The sequence below is a fragment of the Aphis gossypii genome, chromosome X (assembly GCF_020184175.1).
Source record: "Aphis gossypii isolate Hap1 chromosome X, ASM2018417v2, whole genome shotgun sequence".
In the NCBI taxonomy this organism is placed as follows: domain Eukaryota; kingdom Metazoa; phylum Arthropoda; class Insecta; order Hemiptera; family Aphididae; genus Aphis; species Aphis gossypii.
In genome coordinates, this window is record NC_065533.1 from 35,176,793 (window position 1) to 35,195,563 (window position 18,771).

Genomic DNA, 18,771 nt, shown 5'->3' on the forward strand with positions numbered 1-18,771 from the left:
AAACAACAAAATTACTTGAAAATATTCGCGATTTTGACATATATCATAAAATTTTAAACCATAAACGCTTATAAAAAAAGCTCATAAGGTACCTTGTATTAAATTTTCAAGTTTTTTTAAACGTCAAAAATTTTTTTATCGACACTTCAAAAAAAAATTCTCAGAAAAATCGAAAATTTCAGTTGTTTTTAAATAGCTTAAAAAATTCAAAATATTTTGAAAAGTTACTGTATATAGATGATACTAATATAAAGATTCAGTGAAAATTTCAAGTATTTACAATAATTAGTTTTTGAGTTACAAACCATATGAAAAATCGATTTTTTTTAAAACTAGTTTTGCGTAAAAATTCCAGAATTTCTGTCACTTTTTTTTGTTTTTCGCGATTTATTTTAAAACTGTTGAAAAATGTTTACTTCTGACCCTATTATACACCAAGGATATTCACTTTGCCATCGGAAACGACCCTGAAGTTAAAATCAAAACATTCATAACTTCGTTCAGAATCTAAAAAAATACGGCCAATGGGGGGGGGGGGGGTGCAAACCCCACGAACCCCTCCGTGAGTATGCTACTGCGGCCTGACATAAAAAAAAAAAATATTAATTTGCAGATACGAGTTACATACAAGCAGTAGTGAATCCAAAATTGAATTGCGAAAAAAGTCGAAATTAAATTTATTTAAAAATTTGTAGTAGTTGCTAACGGATTACGTACATGCAGGTTTATTTTGATTTTTTGAGGTACCGTTGGTAAAGCGGTGATTGTTAGAGTCTTCGGGGTGAATCGGGTCATAAACTTTTTTATTCTTATAGGTATGACGCATAAGTATTAGTCATAAATAATTTTAGTCTTTACTGTTTAATTTACCGAAACATTTTCTATACATTATATCATAGCTGATCAATTCGTGACAAAACGTAGCGAATCCTGTAAAGTCTCTTCTGGCCGGCGTCTCCTGGAAGGCGGTGAGACTTTATGATTCGTATACTTATCTAGGTCATCGTTTTCCATGTCAACTACTACCATGGTTGATGGCACGGTCATCGGATTGCCGTTGAACGCTCGAGGCCGTCCTTCTTTCGACTTATCGTGTGCAGTAGTGGTCAAAGAGTCGTCTGCTGCATAGACGACGGCAGCAGACCCTGTACTGGAGCCGTTGACGGCCGACGTATCTGCGGCTAATTTGTCATCGGACGGGCTTTTTACGTTTGACTTCGTGTGAATGTTGTACTTGGAGAACGTTTTCCGAATGAAATACACCAGGGCCGCGATAGATGCTATTACGCAATGCTGTCGAGACACACGCGTATGATGTATTTGGTACAAAGGCGTATGGTAATTAACATATATTATAATAATTAATAACTTATAAATATCTATAGTCTATACTGAAACTGCACAGGTAAGAAATGTATTTAAATGCATTTTCTGGTATATAAAGCTCAATTTTCGAGATGCAAGAGGCCTGTGTACAAGAGAGACTACCGTCTATAACAGGGGTGGCCAAACTTTTTTAGTTATCTTTGAGGATCGACTTCCATAGAAAATTGTTTTCATTATTGAATAACTATAATTGTTAAGTAATATAATATAGGGTGCGTAGCCCAAAAAATAAATTCAAACGTGATCGATTTTGAAATTGTCCACGATTGACTGTTTGGCAGCTCCTGGTCTATAAGGCATGTGCAAATATGATTGAAAAAACTGTGTATCTATTTTTATAGTATAAAGCAGGTAAGAGGTGATAAGTATCTATATATTAATAAAAATCAATATGTGTGTGTGTGTGTGTGTTGGCTATCCAGAAGTCAAGTCAACAGTACATGCAGAGAAATTTAAACAGGTACTGCTTCCTTTGGTCTATTGTAGTTCATTATTTATACAACACTTACCCTAATAGTTAAGTTTTTTGGTACACACGAATTGCGTACCAATTTTTTGTTTTTGCTCCCCAAGCTGAATTATTATAATTTTTTTCTGGTTTCCAAACCGATTTATAATTATATAATTGTATTATTTTTATCTCTTTATGAAAATACTTAGTATTAATAGAATCATTTATTGCTAAAATCTATGTATATATAATATTATAATAGTCTATTATTATCATCATCATTGTATGGTTAGCTAGTGTTCTTCGAATGCTTCAAAAAATAATGATAAATTAAAATTAAATAGTTTTTGACTTTTTGTAAATATATTAATTATTATATTTTGTATAGCTTATACCATTTTGTCTTTATTGTCTATTCAGTATCAATACAAATATCTTAATATAATATAGGTAATTATGGATTAAGCACAACTATTATAGCTTATTAAGTTAAAAATGTCATATAACCCAGAGAAACTAAAAATATTTAATATTGAAAACGATTTTTTTTCATTATTGACTTTTTACCTACTACTATTCTTATTTATTCATTAATTATATTTTATTATTGCTATGTCTTAATAGCTATACTATATGAAATACCTAGGTAATTATTTAACTAAGCGGTTAGTATCAAAACTTTTTTTTCTATATAAGTAGTAGTAATAATTATATTACTGAAGAACATACGGTATGATATTGTGCAGTACCTACCTATTACTACAGTAGGTAATAATTACTAAACTTTTTATTCATTAAAATGTAAGCTATGTAAATGTTTTATGGAGAATGCAGCGATATTACTTTTGGTACCTAATATTTATGATTATAAATATTTACTGTAAGTGAAAAAAATAACTACACTAATATTCAAAAAAGTACGTTTACCTGACATGCATATAATTATTGTGCGTAAAAGTTTTCAGTTAATATCAGTCATAATCGCGCGTACCTCAAATATCACGACAAATGCTAATCGAGCAGCCAACACTTGCCATTTTCTATAGTCATTGTGCTCCGAATCAGCATCAGCGCCGTATCCCCTGTATCGACATGTTTCAGGTCCATCTATATTTTCTAAATTTCCATAATAGTATTCTGTCACATTTCTTTCTAGATATTGAAATCAAATTTAAGATATAAATATTACATAATAACTCTATCGATAGAAGATAATAATATGACATACTCGAAGATAAAGACCAAGCAACGTAGCCATCCAACGAAGATGACGTTCCCGTCGAAATTTGAGAATACACGTACCGGGGTAACAGGTCGCTGGTGAATGCAATCATAAATGCCTAATACAGACAAACACGGATAACCAATCATGAGTGAATTAATTAAGTTGACATTAAGTTAAGCTACCTATTTTCAAAAATTCTTAAATTTAATATCAATAAAAATAACTTTTAGTCATAGTTAAATTCCATTTAAAATAAATATTTTCTGCTGATCCAAATAGTGTAGTATGAGTAGGTATAATATAATAGTAGTATATTTAATATTATATTACTTACGTTATACAAGACTGAGATAACTGACATAATTTTCAATACTTGCGTCCAAGTGCACAAATTGTTACAATTATCGCAACATGTCATGTGTCCTCGGACGACATTATTAATATAATTTTTATTAGTACAGAAGTAGGAGGGAACTGGACGTCGCTGAGCTGCTACCATTTTGTACGCATCAAGACGTTGCTCCAATACATTGTTTAACAGAGCACACAACGGAGCCAGTGGAAATGCCGTTGTGAACATGACCACAAATCCGTACTGAATGACTTTAACACACATATATAAACATAGCAATCAATAAATTTCAATAGTGCGTCGCCCAACCCCGAGTGTATAGGTAATAGTGTATGGTCAATGATAAATAGTAAACGGTATTTTTTAGATAAAGTCATAAAGTGACAACTCAGTTTGCTTTGTTAAATCCACAAGAAATAAATTATTGTGCCTCTCCAAAATAAAGTTAGTATAAACTCGTGTTACCTACCTATCATGCTAACCCTAAGTAATTAAATTAGTTGGGGATACGCGTACAATGTTTAAAACACGTTTTCATTAAGTTAAACAAATTAATTTAGTTATCTCTAAATATCTCCACAGATATTATAATAATATAATATAAGTTCAACCTCATCGAAGGCCTAAACGAGTAAAATATTCAAGAATATCATAATATTACAACATTAGTCGCACCAAGTCGACAACCAATTTGATAAGTACCTACTACCTAACCCCGATGCACTGCTTCAATAAATTAAATTATGTGTGTTTTTATATAATTCTTTTTACTCTATGTTTTGTACCCATCTCCGAATATTCCTGGTAAAGGCCCAACGATCCAGTATCTTCCAGCTGATAATCAAGTTGCCATTGTTTTGGGTGTCTGAGTGTTTCAACAATAGTGTCCGGTAATTGTCCATTCAATTTATTTCGACGGCGGCTCTCTTTGGCCCGCCATCGGCGCCATACATTCAAAGCCAGCCTGCGAGTTATCAATTCAACAACTATGTATAGTTAATGACATAAATTGATTTTTATACTGATAAAAATTGCTTTATATGACTAACGGTGTCGTTAACTCAATCGCGTTATCTATCAGCTGTTTGCCCACCATTATAATGGCCAATTGTGTACACAACTCTGGTACGCATCCCGTTCCAGCAGCCGCAGGATCGCAAACATCTTCTCTAATATGATGTATTACACTTCGAAATATAGAAATGGGCCAAAAATGTGTGAATCTGGATGGGTTATCCACGTGTTGTCTGTTTCCAGTCACAAAGCGACCCTATATAAATACCATGGATAATATAAACCGTTTGATCTTTATTATGTATAGATAAATAGGCATAATATAATACATCATGTTTGTAAAGTTTGGTCAAGTTCAGTTTTTTGTCTAAATCACAAAATGAAATATTTTAATAGACTTAATATAAATTGTATTAAAATAAAAGATCAATTAAATTAGTATATTAAAAAATGAACAAATATATTTTTATATAATTTTTAATAATGTATCTACGTATTCTACTTTTTATTATTTTAGTCGTATAAGTGAATAACGGATTTTTTTTTGTGTTGATGTAGAGGCCATTATAGTGTAACACATAATTTTAATATTTAAGTACATTTTATGTAATGCAACATACATATTAGCGATAGGAAGTTATAGGAGCTAAAACAAGCAAAATATGAACTAAGATATCGTAAAATATGTATAAACAATTTTAACTAAGCAAAAAATTATAAATCTAAATAATGATATACCTATCAAAATGTATGTATTATTCAATATTCCGAAAAAAATCTTTTTAGATTTAATAAAGTATTTTCAAAAAAATACTGTAAAGTGTCAATTATGTAGTACATTTATTAACAAATAAATAATAGCTAGATAGCCAAGTTGATAACTTTTCGACAGTACTATAATATTTATATTGACATATTGACATATTAGCACGATACATTATAAATTAAATGCATATTACACCGTTGTCGTCAAATGTTATCGTCGACTGCACGATGGCAATAAATACCTACTTAAAATAATATTGATTTTTATATTCAATATTATTTAAAATACATAGGTTAAGAAAAAAATCAATTTTTTTTGTTTTTGGAAATAATTAAATAATATGCTTTAAATATGTATAAAGAAAATCAATAAAATATGCACTTTTACCCTGAAATTAACGAAATATATAAAAAATATTTTTTAAATTTTCGATTTTTAACACGTTGATGGACACGCCTTACCAAAAAATTCTATGTCTTGCCTATGCATGACTGATATAGCATTTGTTATTGTAAATGTTGATTTAGGGTCAAAAATGAAGATTTTTGTGATATGTAGGTAAACAATCTTTTCGGTGGTATACCAAAATATCTTTCACACGTGCGCCTGTATCGGGAAAATTCACCAAATTGATAATACAACGTATACGCTTTAAACATAATTATGATTTTTGATTATTTGCCCAAAAACACAGCAAAAATTTAATAATCATCTGACAAAGTCTATGCAGACGATTCTCATCGAAATGATGGTAATTCGCGTACAGCATAATATTGATAGTGATGCTGATCATTCTACAGCTCGAATTCAAACTTACCATCGTATAGTTCGAAATTCTAGCTTGGTCTGTTATAAATCAAAAGCATATAAAACAATATTAAGCAACTACTATACACCGAGCCTTAATAATTAATTATAACATGACACTATTATAATATAGTGTGATGCGAGTATTTTTGTACGAAGTAGCGAGTGTACCTATATGAGTAGATTTACAAAGAAAACTCAACGATGATTTAAGTTCAGGAATGGTCAAACACGTCACGGTTCTTTCCGCCGGATCATTGGAAATTTAAGCGATACTATGTATAGTTATAAACAAATAACGTTTAAAACAAAATAACGAATTTAATTGTTCTTATATATAGTTTAACGCTTCCGTCAGTTCTAACTACGATGACGAGTAACTACTCACTTCGATCGTTCCGCACGCACCTTGAAAAAAGCGATGTAAATCAAGCTGGAATAATAATTGGCGGAATCGAAGCAAGACATGTAGACGGTGTAACGGCTCTGGTACCGCGGGTTGTACGCCGAGCGATACGAGTACTTGGTCAGCCACTCGGCCACGCCGCTGTACCCGCGATGCACCGTCACGATGGCCGTGAGCTGGACGAACGTCGCGCACGTCGCGGCCACGACCGCCTTCCAACTGCTCAGCTCGCCGACGTTGGCGTAGTTCAACAGGAAAAAACTGTGCTGCCTGCGCCGGTCGGAGGCGGCCGCGGTGCCGTCGTCGTTGTGGCCGGGCGGCCGTCCGCCGCCGCCGCCGTCGTCCTGGTGGAACACGGCCAGCAACAGCCACCCGATGACCCGGCCGCGGTACACGACGATCAGTATGGGCACCGCGGCCACGGTGGCCAGCGTGGCGAAAAACGCCATGGCCCGTAACGCGTCCGACAGTTTGGCCGTCCACCACCGGCGGACCACGTCCACCGAGAACAGCGCGGGCGATCGGCCGTGGTTGGCTTTGGGCCGCGTCACCGCCGCCGCCGCGGTCGGGTGGACGGCGAAGGACGGCGGTCGCGAGTCGTCGCGGCGGCGGCGGCGGTGGCGACGACGCGGCCCGTGCGACCTCGGCGACTGCCTAGCGGGCGGCCCGACCTTTTCGCCGGCCGACCAGGAACATTCGGCGCAACATTCGAACGCCGTTCGCGTGTCGCCGTCCCGTCGTTGGTCGTCGTCCGTCTGCCAAGCGTACGTGGCCCACAGCTGTTGGAACGCCGTGGCTGCAAAACATCGCGCGATGTTTATAAATCGATTTCATACGTGACAGAAAACGCGCTCGACCGCGTGCTCAAGGATGGCGAACGCTCGCCCGGAGGAAATCATAATATGATTTTCTACCGAGCATAAAAATAGGAACATTATAGTTTTTTTATATTTTCAATTTTTCGCGTGACGTCGAAAATTGACCGACTCGCCTCGAACTGCAGCAGGTTATCTGCTGCGGTATGCGTTTAAATCAATAACGTTTTTATAAAATAATATATAGTTTACGTGACTTACGTATCGTAAAAAACGAATCGTTCCCGTCTAGATTTGATTAATACGCGATGTATTGAATATAGATTATAATACGTTTTCAAAATACGATATGGAATAGCAAAAGCGTTTATATCGATACTCAAATAGTAGGTAATACCCGGCACGGGTCGATGTTGTTTTTATAATGAACTAATTCGGGCCTATAATCTATTTTGAAATTAAGTAACAAGTAACAACTAATAAGTATATAACATTATTCTTTTTTTTTTTTTTTGATTTTAAAATACTCATTATATTTATCAAAAAAAGTTAACGGCAAAAGGAAATTCCATTATTATTACTAAAGAACTCTTTTAGTTCCTAATAAAGTTCCTCGTTTATTAGTTACTTAATACTTTAAATTTGATGAAATAGTTCAATTCACTGTAATATTACAAATAGATTATTCTGAACGTTAAATTTACAATACGAGTATTAAAGATAAAGCACATGCACGATATCCTCTTGAAATATATTTAAAATATTCAAATACTGAGTTTTTAAACTTTTGTTACTATTTTGTTTATTCCATGTAAATGTGTATTATATCTGAGTGGTTACTAATCTATAAAAAATATATGGGTGCCCATTGGAGGTGGTAATATGGAGGACTTGCTCTCCCTGGAAAGATAGTACTAATTTATTAAATATTATTACCTATAATAATTTAATAAAACAAATAAATAAATGTGCAGTTCTTATTTACCGAACCGATTAATATAATATTTGATTATATATTTATTTTTTTTTCCTGTATTTATTAAAACATATTTTAATTAACTATAATATACCAATACAAACATTAATTATATAAAGAATAGTACACATTTTATACTTATGTTTAAATAAAATTACGCCTTTATTTAGTTAAAATTTGAGTCATTTTATTTTGCCCCTCCCTTAAACATTTTCTTATAAACATTTACGAAAGAATATATATCAATACAATTCTATAATTTAAAAATTTTAATTTTCTATTTAAATTAAGAATAGTGGATATAATTAGCATAGGTAGGTTCAGTTAAAAATATTCTTACCAATATTAACTTGTATTTTGTATTTTTCTTACTTGAAGGTCAAACAAATATTTTTATTATACCTTTGGGTTGTTTAAAAGGTTATTTTAATTACTTGTTTATTTTTAATCGTTTGGTCTATATTTTTCGTTTACCTGAACTTATAAAAGACTATGTAATATAGCTTTTAATTTTTTATAATACGTTAAACAAAAATTAAAAGCGCTCAAATTCTTTAAAAAACTTCATTAATTCCTGTACTAAAAAATGAGTAATGTATTTTAAAAATAAAAAATTGATACATACCTACTTGGTTGAGATAAAAGGCTGAATATTTTAACTTTTAAAATATTTAATAATTGTGTGTAAGTACTATAGGTAATATTGATACCTATTTTAAAATTACCATAAAGAACAATTTTACTTGATAGTAAAAGATAAAAAAAACAGTCTAAAAAGAAAAATTATAAAACCGTTATCGAAAAAAAAATATTGAAATTAGTTCACTGCTTACCCCAAAATGACATGAAAACCGCAAACACGACCGCGCCCGGTCTATCGAAAGTCGCAGCTGATGTCCATCTGTATAGTCCACAAGTGTCCAGTACTCTTGTAAAGCCACAAAAACTTACATTGCACCTTCTAGTCGGACACAGGATCCAATCGGCTACTTGTGATTTTGGATTACAAATATCATGGCTAAACGAGTTGATAAAATAACATTATTGCTGAGAATAAAAAAATGTATTCTTAAATATTTTTGATTTGTATTTGGAACGTTGCTTACGTTGGTACATCGCTACGAGTTGTTATCAATCCGTACAGGAACCACACTAGTCCAGCTATGGCAGGACCTACTAACCATATCGTATAGTACCGAAGCCAACAGAAATAAACAGCTACCGGAATACCGTAATACTTTCGGATCAGAGCACTAATATTTTCATCAGATTTCCATTGTCGAGGTATGATTAGACCAGGTCTAGCCCATTTTTCGTAAAGAACCTGCAGCAGTTTAATTTGACAAATCAATTAAACTAATTAATAACTGACGGCGCCTGTCCCAGTTATTTGAGGTGGTCCTTGAAAGTCTAATATAGTGAGTAGTAGGTATTGAATTAATTATTTAAATATAAGCTCTTAATTATATGTATAGTGATACACTGTAGTATAAATGATTTTTCTTATTCAAATATATATTTTAAAATGCATAAACCTAATTAGTAAATTATTTATGTCACAAAATATTTTATTTCTGATTTATCTGGGTTATTTTTGATAAAATGTGTGTTCATTGTATTATTGTAAAGAATAATTAATAATTATAAGGTATTCTAAAACCTTTATATAGGGTTTTCTTAGATAATAAAGGTCACTCCAGATTTTAAACAGAAGAATATTATAGGTGCACTATACAATACATGTGTATAAAAGAAATATACGTAATACGTATAATATAAAAAATGTAAGTATATACGATATACTTATATTACTTATGATACTCTAAAGTTTTCATTATTAAACTTAAAATTTTAGATTATGTCACTGATATCACTTGCACAAAATAATTTCTCATAGATGCACTTGAAAAAGACAATATAATTGATAAGTACCTATAAAAATGTATCATTGGGGAGAGGTATTTTATTTCTACTATTTTTGTTTTGATTAAAATTTAAAACATTTTATACGATTCTTATTAAATACAGCTACTATATTTTTACTAAAAAAAAAATAATAAACAATAACGGGTTTTCAAATATTTTAGAGTACTTCCTAAAAGATAAAAAATGATTATAAGATTATAAGATTTTATTTTATTCCAACTCGGTTGGTTTAGGTTTGAATATCGTGTTTGAAATGAAAGAAAAAACTATTAATGCCTACAAGCTATATCATCTATTATCTAGCCACAACTAGTTATTAATCATTTTATTGTTATATGTTTTTAAGTCGTCCTTAAGTATAATCTATACGTAAAACTTAAAATAGTCTTAAGTTTTATACAGAGTTTAAAAAAAGAAAATATTGTAGGTACCTATTTAATATGTGTCTGAAACAAATGCATATTTTAATAATAATTTTTTAAATTATTAAAAATATGAATTGCAAAGAAAACATAATATGTTAAATTTACCATTATAATAAAATTTGTTATATTTTTTTAATTCATTGTATATTATTATGTAAGTAGTGGGTTTATATTATAAGTATCTACTACTAAAAAATAAAATAATATATCAGATGTTCACTATGGGTTTTCCTGAATAAAGAATTAGAAACGAAATATGTTTATTTTTAACTTAAATTCAAATATTTAACAATATGTTTGTAACATGTAATACCTATGTTTATGTTAATTTTTTTTTTTTTTGAAAAATGAGAACAATTTCTAGAATATTATATGCATACATTTTAAATATTTTCGTCTACAATCTCATCTAACAATATATTATAATAATGTCAACTCACCCGCCTATCATTGACGTCGTTCAAGTCTTCTCCCTTTTCAAGTTTAATACTACCATCGTGTATTGGATAGGCGGCAGAAATTATATCTGTCTCAAGCAATTGTTCAAGACTCATAACATTCGAATCCTGCTGATTATTTTTTGAACCAATTCGAAGTAATATGTGCCACACGATCTGTGCTCGTTGGGCAGATGTTAATATTTCATTATGTTTTTCGTGATTACCATTGTCATTTGGATACTACAACGATAACGGTTCGAACAAATTATGACAAATTTTACTAGATGAAGATTATCAAAAAATAGTTGGAATTTGCATAAATTATATAGCTATAATAGTATACTTTTATCTATATACATTTTCAATAACTAACTGTAAAAGTCACGCAAGTCTTTGCAGTAATCATAAAATATGCATATTTTTACAGTATCTGAACCTACTATTATGAAATATATTGTTCTAATAAATCAAACAGCTTAAAATAGGTATATAAATATAGCTTGGTAAATGCCATTTATTAATACAATATTTTAATAACATCGAATGCTGCTAAAGTAGTATGGTTATAATTTTTTGTTAAATAATTGAAAACACATAGTCATAATACTTTTTTATGATTGTTTAAAGTTAAAATATTTAATGACAATTGACATTGCATATTAACAGTTAAATTAAAAATTTATCTTCAAACGATTTTTGACATTTTATTGTGATTAAAAAACAATAATTAAAAATTATGGAAATGTTCACAAAATATAATCATATTTTATATATTGTGATAACATTTTGAAAATATCATTACTCTTTTTGTATCATTTTGTATAACAATTGCCAATTTGCAGTCATAAAATTACAAATAACTAGTTGTTTAATTGAATTTACTTTTGTAAAATTATTGTTCGTTCATTTTTATAGTTTTCAGTGTACAATTAATATTATTAATGTGTATGATAAAAATTATTATTTTAAATTATGTATATGATTAAAATAAGTACTTTTATCATAATATTTTTTATTTGAAAAATGATATCCTATTGGCTATTAAATGTAATTTTTAAATTCCGAATACATTGTTAAGTATAAATGAGATACCTACTTCAAATGTCAATTAATCTACATAATTTTAAATTACTTACCATTTTCAGAATTAGATTTAATTTGGTCGAAATACTAAAATAGTAAGATAGTCAGTAGGTACACTTATATAAGTAGGTTTAACTTAGTAGACTACATAATTAAGCAGCATATTTTATTTTAACAAAATATTTAGGGTTTTATACGATTGTGTATATTAAGGAGATATAATATTTTACAATACTTTGATTTATCTTGGGATTAATAATTTCATATACAATGATTGTTAGTAAAATTAAATATAATCTTTTTAAAAATATTCTGTAATTATTGATGAATTATAAATGATAATATTAATAAAATTTTTATCTCTGATGTTTCTGATAATACCTACCATTCGATTAATGTGAGTAAAATATTTTTTTTTTAGTTTAAATCTCCCGTAATTCTGTAGTGATATACCATATAATGATACGTTTTTTAAAAACGCGGGAAACATATTCTGTATAGTCAGTGGTCCATAATATTTCCACATAGGTCTTTTTCAATATTATATATTTATAATGAACAACTGTTTGTAATACCACATTGGCTACAATTTAATATTTTAGCCCATAATATTCTTTCGTATTGGATTTTGACATAGTCGTAACTGACTGTAACAGCAACTATAGGTATGCTAAATCTGGTTAAATTAAATTATTTGAGTTATATTAGATACCTACCTGTTGACAATTAACATCTTTTGAATTGAAAACTGTTTGTTTATCTTTACTTTTACTACTATTACTACTGGTACTGGTTGTATGACACCGGCAATTACATTTTAAGAGTTGCTGCGATAGTTGTAGCAAAGCAAAGCACGTCCGGCCTGCATCTAGTGAACACTTAAATATAATAAAAATTAGATAATAATATTTTGAACATTTAATAAATTCCTTTTAGATTTAGCTTAAATCAGGCATTAACGAATAAACATTTAAAATTTTTAAAACAATATAGTAGGGGTGGCCAAACCGCGTCTCGCTAGCCTCACGCGGCTCGCATCTTATCATAACATTTTTACAAAAAATTTTTTCTTATATGAATTTATGTGTTATATAATAATATGACTTCTTTTTTTTACATTTTGACTTTTCCATATTTATTAATATATTTGGTGGCTCACGAGTCACTTCTCGCTGGCCACCCCTGCAATATAGATACCTATCTACTCGCTTAAGTTTTGAAAAATTATACAACTATTCTTATCAAACGTAATTATAAAAAATATGACAAAGTTCAGTACCAAATAATTATCTACCGACGTATTTTACATAATTCCGTAATGGTATAATACTAAATATTAATTTTAATCTAATTCAGTGTTTCACAATCTTTTTTTCGTGGTGACTCACACACCACAAAATATTTTATGACTCAAATCTCGAGAAACAGCGGTCTAGGGTATTGTATAGGTAATTAAAAAAAAAAAAAATTGTATTTTAATGAATACTGACCGTTGGATCATCATCGACGTTAACCAAAATCCCATGTGCTTGTAATTCATGATAAAACTTTCGCCTTTCAGTCTCGTCGTTTAGATTACTGTCGTTTTCAGCAACCTTTTGTTGCCTTTTATAGGCTAACACAAAATCAACTGTGTTAAGTGTTCTACGTTCAACATGCATTTTGATTGAAGAGTCCCGATGCTTTATGTATAAAACATTCATAAATGCGTATATTATAAACCAATTATCTACTAAATTATGTTACTAATGGATAGTGGACTGTGTTAATTGGTATGTATATTGGCATTATCAACTTTTTGTATAGGTAGGTGAAAAATAATTATATACGTAGTTTCGATCACGTGAGGAAGTGTATATAATTCACCCTCAAAATATTTATTAATATAAATAATATTATTGGTGAACTATTCTAGATCTTTATATAGAATATAAATTATTTAAGTATAGTTTGCGAAAAAAAACAAAAACAAACATCGCAGTAGAAAGTTGTTTTATAAGTTTCCCGAAAAATGAAAGTTCAAAAAATGTTTTAAAATAAAATTGAAAATAATATAGATACAGTGGTTCTCAAACTGTGCACTTTCTAAAAGCACCACATTCTACGGCTCATAATAAATTATTTAAAATTTATATTTTATTTATTTATTTATTAATTTAATTTTTTTTGTTTTGTCTATCGTAGTGTTCACAGCAGATACCATGGTTGAACTTGTCTAAAAAAGAGCACCACGGAAAAAAATTTAGCAACCTAAACTTCTATCCTAACCTAACCTAGTATAATATTATATAATACATTAACCACTAATGACAACTTTACTATACCCAGTATGGGTTTTGAAAACATCATTAAATGTATTATACCTATCTACCATAATTCATAAGAATAAATTATATTATTATAATTTCAGATTGTTAAATATACCTACATATAGTTAAATAATCTTACCCATAGTATATTCCGTTTTAATAATATCATATTATTCAATATCCAGTTGATAATGTCATGTACATGTACATTCATATATATATATTTTTATTTTTAGACACAATTAATATTTTTTGGATTATAATATTAGATCAAAGTTAAATTATTCATTATATAGATACATATATAGATACCTGGTGTATCGTGTAGTACCTTCGCGTAGAAAGTTTTTTTTTGAGATTTTAATGTTATTAAAATATTGTTTAGTCTTAATGATTTCATTTTGCTGGTAAAAGAATTGAGTTAGAATGTTTTTGTAAAAAAAAAAGGTTGAAAACCACTGGATTATAACGTCAGAGGTATCATTACAGTTTAAATATTGTTACCTACTAAAGTTGTCTAAAATGTGTTTTCTACACGCTAGGTAGGTAAAATTCTATAGAAAATTACGTAATGTTTTGTATACCCATTGAGGGCTCTGGAACCTACTCTGATTAACTACTTTACTAGCATCCTCTAGGATTGACAATATCCGACCCCCCACGGCCCCACACATAAAATATGTCGTACTTTTTGCATTATTTCAATCAACGATTCTGTATGAGGGAAGGGTCTGGCCATAGGTATGGTTAATAATTTTAAGTTCTAAAATAATTATATAAAATGTCACTCGTATAGGCACGGTGTATAATATATATTAAATACCTACGTAAAAATGAAGTTTGAGAAGTACTGAATAAAATATTAAAACTAAAAGTTGGTTATATTGTTAAATGTTGTAATTTTGTGAGTTTTTAAATATCCAAAGTCAATACAAAAATGATTTTATGATTATAATGCGTGCTTTTTACTCTATAAAGATCCAAGACTATTTCATTACCAGAAATTGAGTATTATTATTTGGGGTTAGACATTAGGCGTTCTAGAGGTTGCCATGTGGTGGTTTTTGAATTTTTTTCTATGGGGGGGGGAGGTTCTTGATATTATCTTATAATATACTAAGGCAATAAATTATTTAACTTATTATAATTTATTACTTAAAATTTAATTCTTAAATAAATGAAAAAAACGTAAAAAACCTAGCAGTATTTTAAAAATGTTTAAAGTTACACGTCAAAATTCACTTTTTAATTTTAATTTTATTAATTCGTCAGCTGATAATTTCAAATATTTGTGTACACACATTACACAATACACATCAAATACATCTAGACCAGTAACGTGTGATTATAAATTATCATATCAAAGGAAACCATAATATTATTATGTGTTTAATAATAATAATAATAATGGATAAACACTTTATAAATTAAAAAGCCAAAAAACTTAAAATATTAATTGTTATTTATTTAACTAACCAAAATTTTAAATATTTTTCAAATTTAATTCAAATTCTTTAAATATAGGATAGGTAATCTTAGATTAAAAATTATTATTTGATGTAAACTCGTAACTAGTAACCAAATCGTACATTCGTACAACAAGATTACAATTTACACGTTTGACGGGTGCATCATGCAGCTATTGAATAGTGTATGGTAATAATGTATCGATTGTCAGTTAATCGCTGTCAGTAAATCGTATATTTTTTTAAACGGTCGAACGCTATTATTATCACCATATTATATCTATAATAGACATCTTAAATGTCTTTATTTCGATGAAAATATAATTACCTAAATAGCGTAACAAAAATTCAAATATACGGATATATGATTGAAATCACCAGGTTTATGTAAAAGCGTATATCCGCATATAAAAAATCGTAGTAGCCAGCCAAAACCAAAATGAAAAAAATTCACTTAATAGACACGCACAAATTATTTTATACTTAAAACTAAAATATTTTCAATTTAAATGTCTAAGGTTTGAAAATGTGATACTTACAATAAGTTGTTCTAATTACAGACATTTTTAAATATCGTAAAAACAATTAACATAATACGCATAATTTTATTGGCGCATATAGTTTGTAATTTATATATCAATAATGTTCATTTGAACGTTATTGTTAAACAGTTGCGTATTGCTCGTTTACCTTACGTCAAATTATCGTTAATCATTTTTGCATTAATAGATTTAATAATATAATTGGAAAAGATGAAGAACACTTACATTTTAAAATTTAACTCTTGTATTATTCAATTTTCAAATTAGCAGTTATACTGTTAAGTCATATGATCCGATATTCATTTTTTTTTGTGCGTGCTAGTTGAGTCCTAAGTCTTATATTTTTTTTAGAAAACAATATTTGAAATCGTTCACTTCATAAAAAACTTTTCATTTTTCACTTAACCCTTTGATTTCAAACATTTGAAATAAAATTGAATTATAAAATAATCGTATTAAAGAATACGAAAAATACGAGTTTCATCTAACAATTCAACTGTTTAGATTACACTGTCATGAAAAACAAATTAAAATATTATTTATATATGGAAAAAATAGATTTACTACTGCTATAATATAGCCTGGCTCAACTCAATTATAAAATTAGGTACCTACTCAACTGTTTAGGATTACATTTCAGTAATACAGCCTTCGAAATATATAAAGCAGACATTTTTGTTTAAAAATATAAATGTATATTTCAACAAGATTATAAACTTAAATGGTTAATTACAGCCATCATTTAAAATGTATTTTTGATTTTATTTATAGGTCTACATTATACATTGAATTATAACAATTGATTGTTAGATTTTAAAGTTCAACCAGAATTTCCTATTAAAAGTTCTTTTAATACGATATACGTATATGACGTATCTATAACTTATATAGGTAGTTTAAAATACATTTTATACTTATACCTTTGAACTTTTCTATTATTCATTATGTTAATTTCAAAACCTTGTACGATATTTGACATTACAGGTAAACATATGATGCATAATATGGTTTTCGTCAAATTTTATTTGATATCTATTGATAACCGTTGTAAGTTCAAATTAGTCAATCTATTTTGCTCAGAATTATTTTTATATGTACTTACTTAAACAGGCTACAATGATTTGATAAATTTATTGAATTCAAACCGATTATGCGCAGCCGAAGAAAGTTTTCCGTTTTTTATAATTTCTTTTTAAAATAATAATACCTATAGTTGGTTTCTATTTAGATACTAGGCATCATACTTCGAGAAAAATAAAGATTTTCCTTCAACCGAAATATTTACTATTATTTTACCAAGGAAAATATATTCTATACATATTATATCTGTACAATATTTATTTCATACTGCCATATTATATCGGACAACTTATTTTCTAATAATTTTTTTATTATTTGTTTTAAGGGGGATTAAAAAAACTTTTGTCGGTGCCAAGCCCAGACCCTCTCGTCTCATTGCCAACGAGACTTTTTCACCGGTGATAACACAAGGTGCACGTGCGATAAATATAGTGATTGATTATTATTACCTCGATCTGCTCAGAAGGCGGCAGTGACGGCGGTAATGGCGGTGCTGGCGGTGGAGGTGGCGGTGGCGGCGACGGTATTGGCAAGTCGATGTCGGTAGCAGTGCGATTTTCGTTTGCGGTTGTCGTGCCGATTACGGCCGTCGGCGGAGATGGATCGCCGTCGTTCGTCCTTAGTCGGCCGATGACACGTGCGCCGAGTCTTAACGCCGCACGCCTCAACTGCTGCTCGAACGACAAGTCCCGTGACTCCGGAAGCGGAAGAGTCGGTGGCGATCGGCGACGTTGCAGATGGTCGTGTGCAGTCCGAGGGCTGCAGCTCTCATCGTCGTCCGACGGTACCATTTTTCAGCCGTCGCAGTGATTGAAAAATATTACAATAGCCATGACGATGTTGTACGTAATATTATCATTATAATCATATTGTCGCACGTGTACGTGTCCGATCGGAGTCACTGCTACCGTCGGAGTAACTGCGGCGCGACCGACGAGCGAAAATCGCGTTTGAAAAAGTGACCACACGACACAGTCGGACAGTCGCATCGTTTTTCAATATTGTGTTATATATATATATATATATACAATATACATATAGATAGCATGGCCACTGTGTATTATACACCTCGATCGCCACCCACCTCAACCCTTTATCAAACCTCCCTCATCCACCCGCCCACCGAGTCACACACGCGCGCATCCATCATTATATTTTTTATACTATCACGCCACCGGCTCGTGCGTAATCATAATATAGATCGCTGATAAATAATTCAATATATCACTATATGCAGGTATATATAGACATAATGTAGTATATGCGATGGGTATCACACGGCACCCACACACACACACACAT

The 18,771-nt window shown here is 30.4% G+C and overlaps 2 protein-coding genes across 4 annotated transcripts in view; both read right to left on the reverse strand.

The window, feature by feature from the left end:
- Window positions 1-18,771, reverse strand: part of LOC114129745 (adenylate kinase isoenzyme 1) — a 227,591-nt gene that overhangs the window by 128,978 nt on the left and 79,842 nt on the right. Inside the window, exon 1 of one of the 3 annotated variants that reach the window (XM_050207932.1) lies at window positions 15,665-15,674. The exons of the other annotated variants lie outside the window; for them this stretch is intronic. The gene's annotated coding sequence lies outside the window, so the exon portion shown is untranslated. Of the gene's footprint in view, window positions 1-15,664; window positions 15,675-18,771 lie in introns of those variants that run through there. 3 annotated transcript variants of the gene reach the window in all.
- Window positions 282-18,573, reverse strand: LOC114129756 (anoctamin-1-like). The gene is made up of 13 exons (XM_050207919.1): window positions 17,919-18,573; window positions 13,563-13,754; window positions 12,789-12,950; window positions 10,990-11,229; window positions 9,305-9,522; window positions 9,032-9,216; window positions 6,410-7,203; window positions 4,464-4,684; window positions 4,200-4,378; window positions 3,397-3,665; window positions 3,066-3,177; window positions 2,829-2,989; window positions 282-1,293 (listed from the first exon to the last, which is right to left on the reverse strand). The coding sequence occupies exons 1-13, from the start codon at window positions 18,258-18,260 to the stop codon at window positions 904-906; spliced, it is 3,465 nt and encodes a 1,154-aa protein (XP_050063876.1). The 5' UTR covers window positions 18,261-18,573; the 3' UTR covers window positions 282-903.